The sequence below is a fragment of the Nicotiana tabacum genome, chromosome 17 (assembly GCF_000715075.1).
Source record: "Nicotiana tabacum cultivar K326 chromosome 17, ASM71507v2, whole genome shotgun sequence".
In the NCBI taxonomy this organism is placed as follows: Eukaryota; Viridiplantae; Streptophyta; class Magnoliopsida; order Solanales; family Solanaceae; genus Nicotiana; species Nicotiana tabacum.
Window position 1 is genome coordinate 106,226,088 of NC_134096.1, and position 6,129 is coordinate 106,232,216.

The 6,129-nt window shown below is 36.0% G+C and overlaps 1 protein-coding gene across 1 annotated transcript; it reads left to right on the forward strand.

Annotated features, from left to right (window-relative positions):
* Positions 1 to 471: 471 nt before the first annotated feature.
* LOC107789107 (15.4 kDa class V heat shock protein) lies at positions 472 to 1,302 on the forward strand. Its single transcript, XM_016610874.2, has 2 exons — positions 472 to 789; positions 926 to 1,302. The coding sequence occupies exons 1-2, from the start codon at positions 648 to 650 to the stop codon at positions 1,195 to 1,197; spliced, it is 414 nt and encodes a 137-aa protein (XP_016466360.1). The 5' UTR covers positions 472 to 647; the 3' UTR covers positions 1,198 to 1,302.
* Positions 1,303 to 6,129: the final 4,827 nt, after the last annotated feature.

The following is a 6,129-nucleotide window of genomic DNA, read 5'->3' on the forward strand; positions in this document are numbered from 1 at the left end:
TATAATCCTTCTTGTGAGTGATAACAATCCAATCCCCCCCCCCCCCCCCCGATAATCCAAAAAAGGAAAAAAAAAGAAGAAAGAAGTCATAGGTGTAGACGATTTGTGTCTCAATATTGAACTTGTAGAAGTTCTCAACGTTAGTTATATTAAAAAGGTTGTTTTGCTTTTGTATTCTATGGTTTTGTTCTTTCAATATATATTCTCCCATTGAACAATTTTGTTTGTGGTTATAATGTAATGATCTCAAGAGAATCTTAAAGTAAAAAGGAAATCATCTCCGAAAGTCCTAAAAGAGTAAAATAGAGGAAACATTTCCCACTTGTCTAAGTAGTTAATTATTTTATTTGATTCTTCTAAAATTGGGTTGGATTTGTCACTTCACTATTAGACGCCCAAACTTGCAAGTAGCAACTCATATGCATCTCTTTGTTCAGGATAGATATATTTGCTTTTTCCCTTCAAAGAATTGAGGAGCCAATCATTATTTTAATGAAAAGCCTAACAAGATCACCAATGCCACCAATCTTGGCTAGGCTTATATAAGGTCAAAATCAACACTCTTTTCATCCCCTAAAACACAACCAACCTCTCTTGCAGCCACCAAGTTTTCTTCCCAAATCCTCTTCTCTCTATTTTCCAAGAACATGGAGTTCTCAACCTTCCACCCCTCAACATGGAATTCTTTCTTCACCTCTCCTCTCCTCTTTCCCTATCATTTCATTCCTGAGAATTATGTTCATTGGAGAGAGACCCCTGAATCTCACATATATTCTGCTGATCTTCCAGGTAAAACAAAAAAAAGAATCAAAATTCAGTAGGGGATTTAAATAGACTTTTTTTCCCTTTAAACACCCTTTACTTTGTCCTGTATCGGGTATTAATTTTCTTGAGTTTTGAATGAATGTTTTTATTTTTTGGATAGGTCTGAAGAAAGAGGAAATAAAGGTGGAAGTTGAGGATTCAAGATACCTGATAATAAGAACTGAAGCTGCCAATGAAACTACAGGACCAACAAGGAGTTTCATGAGGAAATTTCGGCTACCTGGAATGGTGGATATGAATGGAATTTGTGCTAGTTATAGAGATGGTGTTTTGACAGTCACAGTTCCAAGAACACTTGTGAGAAGGGGATTTTTCATTGAGCCAGCTGACTTGCCAAAAAGGATGGTGAATCTTGGTGCTAGAGCTGCTTGATATATTTTTTCCAAACAAGATTGGTTGATATTAGTAATACTTATTCTTGTAAGCATTGATTGTTTCGAGAGGAATGGTCATTGCTCAGGAATAGATAATGATTTCAAGATTGTGCTCTCTTTGATTATCTGTACATACTTTAGATTCATGATAATCAACAAAAAACAACAACATAAATCCAGTAGAATCTCACTAGTGGAGTCTGAGTAGGGTAGAGTATACGTAAATTTTAACCCTATCCCCTATCCCGGAGGGATAGAGAGGCTGTTTTCCGGAGACCCTCGGCTCATAATCCTTAAACTAAATTTGCTGTCATTCCAAAAACTTTTAAGCTTGTGAATAATATCTCTGTAACAAAATTATGGCCTGGAGACTGGAGTCTATTTACCCTGCATCACCCAAGGTGCAGAAGATGCCAGGGGTTAAATCTCTTCTCCTCTAACCATCCCTTCTTCTTTACATGGTCCATCCTCCCAAAAGAAAATTAAATAAAAAAAGAAAACCAAATCTTATGAATGCTCTCTAAGGAAAATCTAGGAATGATAGATTCAGAATTTTATGCACCATTGGAGGTTGAATTTAGTTAATTAAGGAGGTGTATAGCGGTGTCCAATTTCAATTTGTAATTGCAAAAGAGAACACAGAAAGATGCAAAATATCTTCATCTTTTCCGTTGTTTGCTCTAGTGGTGAGCACCCTCCACTTCCAACCAAGAGATTGTGAGTTTGAGTTACCCCAAAATCAAGGTGGGGAGTTCTTGGAGGAAGGGAGCCGAGGGTCTACCGGAAACAGCCTCTCTATCCCAGGGTAGGGGTAAGATTTGCGTACACACTACCCTCCTCAGACCCCACTAGTAGGATTATACTAGATTATTATTGTTGTTGTTGTTGTTGTTGTTGTTGTATTTGAACTTGTGACACATTGTAACGACCCGACTTGTCGTTTTGTGAATTGGCATCCTGTTCAACGGTTTAAGGCACCGAGCAGCTTCGTAATATGTATTATAACGTACGTGTGCGGTCGAGTTTGGTTTTTGGAATGTTCGAAAACAATTCTTACTTTTGAAGCTTAAATGAAAAGAGTTGACCAGAGTTTTGACTTTTGAGCAAACGACTGAGGAATGGAATTTTGATGATTCCAATAGTTTCGTATGGTGATTTTGGATTTAGGCGTATGTTCGGAATTGGATTTGGAAGTCCGTAGGTCAATTCGACGCATTTTGGCGAAAGTTTGACCGAGGGTTGACTTTATTGATATCGGGATCAAAATTCGATTCCGAAAATTAAAACAGGTCCATTATGTCATTTATGACCCGTGTGCAAAATTTGAAGTCATTCCGGATTGATTTGATACGTTTCGGCGCAAAATATATAAGTTGGAAGATTTGAAAACTCATAATTCGATTCGAGGTGCGATTCGTAATTTCGACATTTTTTGACGTAGTTTGAAGCTTCGACTAAGTTTGTATTGTATTTTGGGACTTGTTAGTATACTTGGTGGGTCCCATAGGGCTCACATGAGTTTTTGGATGTGTTTTTAATGTGTTTGGTGTTTTGTTATTGTTTTGAGCATAAGAATGTAATGATCCAAAGGTCCATTTTTAGTTCTACAGATCGAAATTCGATTTCGAGACTTCCTGGAGTTTTATAATGAATTATATGAATGATCTGGAATGTTTGGTCTAATTTCATCAAGTCGCGATTGGGTTTTTAGCGCGAAACATGAGTTAATTGTTTAACGAGCGAAGTTGGTATCGCATTGAGCAAATGAGCTCTGAATTGAGTTTTGATTAAACGACTAGGTTCGTATTATTATTTGTGTCTCATAGGAACAAGAATCGTCGAATTCCAAGTTCATATGATGGAGTTAGAGCCTTTTCAGTGAAAAATAAATTGCTGGTGTAAACAGTTCAGGTGCACACCTTTAGCGACCTGATTTGGCACTTTTAGCGACCAGATTAGTGTTTTTATTGGGCAGACACTTAAGGACCAAAAGTGGTCATTTTCTTCATTTTGTTTTGGATTTTTGGAGCACGGTTCTTGGGCGATTTTGAGGATTTCTTCAAGACTTTAACTTGGGTAAGTGTCCTATATCCGAAAGTGATTATATTTCATAAATCTATGGTTATATTCATCATTTAATTCGGATTTAAATGGAAAAAATTGGAATTTTTGTAAAATCTTTTCCAAAACGGAAATTTAAGATTTGGAGGTCGAGTTATTATCGAAATTTGATAAAATTGGTATGGTTGAACTCGTATCGAAATGCGTGTTCGTATTTCGTAAAATTTCTGTCGGGTTCCGAGAAGCGGGCCCCACGTTGACTTTTGGTTGACTTTTTAATATGAAATTTTAAGTCGACGTTATATTATCCGGAATTGTTTCCGATGAATTTTAATGAGGTTTAGAATTAATTTGGATAGATTTGAGTTGTCCGAAGGTCAATTCAAGCAAGAAGGCTATTTTGGAATATCGGCCTAACTTCAAAAAGATAAGTATCTTGCCTAACCTTGAATGGGGTAATTACTCCTTAGACATTGAGTTTTATATGGAAATTGTGTGATTGAAATCCGTGTACGCGAGGTGACGAGTACGTACTCGGGCTTATATGTGCAAATTTTATTGGTTTAAAGTCTTAGGCATTTTTTTATGTATTAAATTAGATAATTTTTGGCATTTATTAAATCCTCTATTTGCCATACCTCAAATCCTTGTTTGTCGAATTTATTTTTATATGATAATTTGGTGTGATTACCACTTTAATTTTTATGTGAATTCCGCGTGTTTGTTGAGTTGACATTTCCTGAAAATAATTAATTAAATAAGTTTAAAAGGAGGCATTTGTATATTTATCTGAAATTTGGATTAAAGAAGGCGTTGTCCTGTGCTGAGCTATTTTTCCATCCTTGTTATTATTTTTGAGGTTTTATATACGTTGTGTGGAGCCTTGGGCTATTTGTTGTGAAATTAATTGATTTCGTTGTACTTTTAGAAAGGTTGTGGCCTACGGGCAATTTGTAATTATGAGTTGATTATGTGGTGTTGTTGTGATAATCTTCTGTGTAAATTATTGTGTGATTTAGGTTAATGTTGTACGGCGTATAAGGGTGGCATTCCATTGTTAATATTATACAGGTATAAGGATGGCATTTCATTGTTGTTATATGTGTTGGGATATTGTCTGGGCGGAGTGATAAGGGAGGCTATTAAACTGAGCGATAAGGGAGGCTAATATATGAGTGATAAGAGTGGCTATTATAGGAGTGATAAGGGTGACTATAGGAGCGATAAGTGTGGCTATTGATATTGTCAGGGCGTAGGGATAAAGGTGGCTACTGATATTGTCGGGGCGAAGAGATAAGGGTGGCTGGCTATTGATATTGTCGGGGCGGAGGGATAAGGGTGACTATTATATGGAGTGATAATGGTGGCTATAGGAGAGATAAGGGTGGCTATTGGCAGGGATGATCTGTGATGATGTGGGATTATTGTGTTGGTGATTTTTATGTGATATTGTGATTTTCTTGTGATTTCTTTTATATCTTGTGCAACTTGTTTTGTTAATTTAGTAAATTTGATAACAGTTTAATACATGTTGAAATTGTAAGTCTATGGCTATTGCCGGACGGATTATGTTATTGGCATGTGAGTTGTCCATGCGGTTGTGATATGAAATATGGGCACGAGGTGCCGTGGATATATAATGATTATGATATTAGCACATGAGTTGTCCGTGCAATTGTGAAATGAGATATGGGCACGAGTTGCCGCGAGTAAATGATGATTTTATTATTGGCACGTGAGTTATCCGTGTAAATCTTATATATTGATATTTTGGCACGTGAGTTGCCTGTGCAGTTGTGATAAAAATATGGGCACGATGTGCCGTGGAAATATGAAAGTGGGCTGAGACCTGTATTACGAAAATATGAAAATGAGCTAAGACCCGTATTTTTATGATTATGAAATGAGGTGTCACAGGGTGACTTTTATTTGAAAGAATTATATTAAAGGCTATTTATTTGAAAGAATTATATTCGAAATATATTTATTTGAAGGGATTATATTCGAAATATATTTATTTGAAAGGATTATATTCTAAAGATTTTTATTTGAAAAACTTATAGGTGAAAGATTTATATTTGAAAGACTTGATTACTTGGTTGTACTTGTGTTCATTATTCGTTTGGGCAATATTTATGGTGTTCTTGTGGCCTTATTGTTTATATCCTTGATTGATTCTTGTTGCCATCATTGCTATTTATTTTCTGTTATTTTGTATGCTATATTGCACAGATTATTAGACCAGTGAATGTCCTGACTGTATCTCGTCACTACTCCACCGAGGTTAGTCTTGATACTTACTGAGTACCGACCGTGATGTACTCATACTACACTTCTGCACATTTTTGTGCAGAGCTAGGTACCAGAGATATTGGACTCGAGCAGAGTTAGTGTGTTGATCGCAAGGATTCAAGGTAGAGCTGCTTGATCTTCGCAGTCCCTTTGAGTCCTTCTATTTTATTGTACTGTCAATTATTATTTGAACAGTATTGTATATTCGATCCTTGAGATCATTTCATATATTCAGTTAGAGTTCGTGACTCACTATTACCAGTCTTGAGAGGTTGTTTGAATATTTCCGTTGTTGGTTTTGACACTTGAATTTTTTTTTTAAATGGCTTAAATTATTATTATGATCGGTTTACTTAGTCTTAGAGACTAAATGACATCATGACGCCTGTGGTGTGATTTTGAGTCGTGACACACATTGGTCTAAATTCTAACATTTCTACCAAGTAGGTTCACTAAAGTGGATAAAACACCCTCTAACTAAAGGTTTTCTTTTTCAGTATAATCAAGTTCTCGGTTGATCTTGAATCTAAAGGAGAAGGAATAGTGAAAAAAGAGGGAAGAATTTGACAGTAGGTTT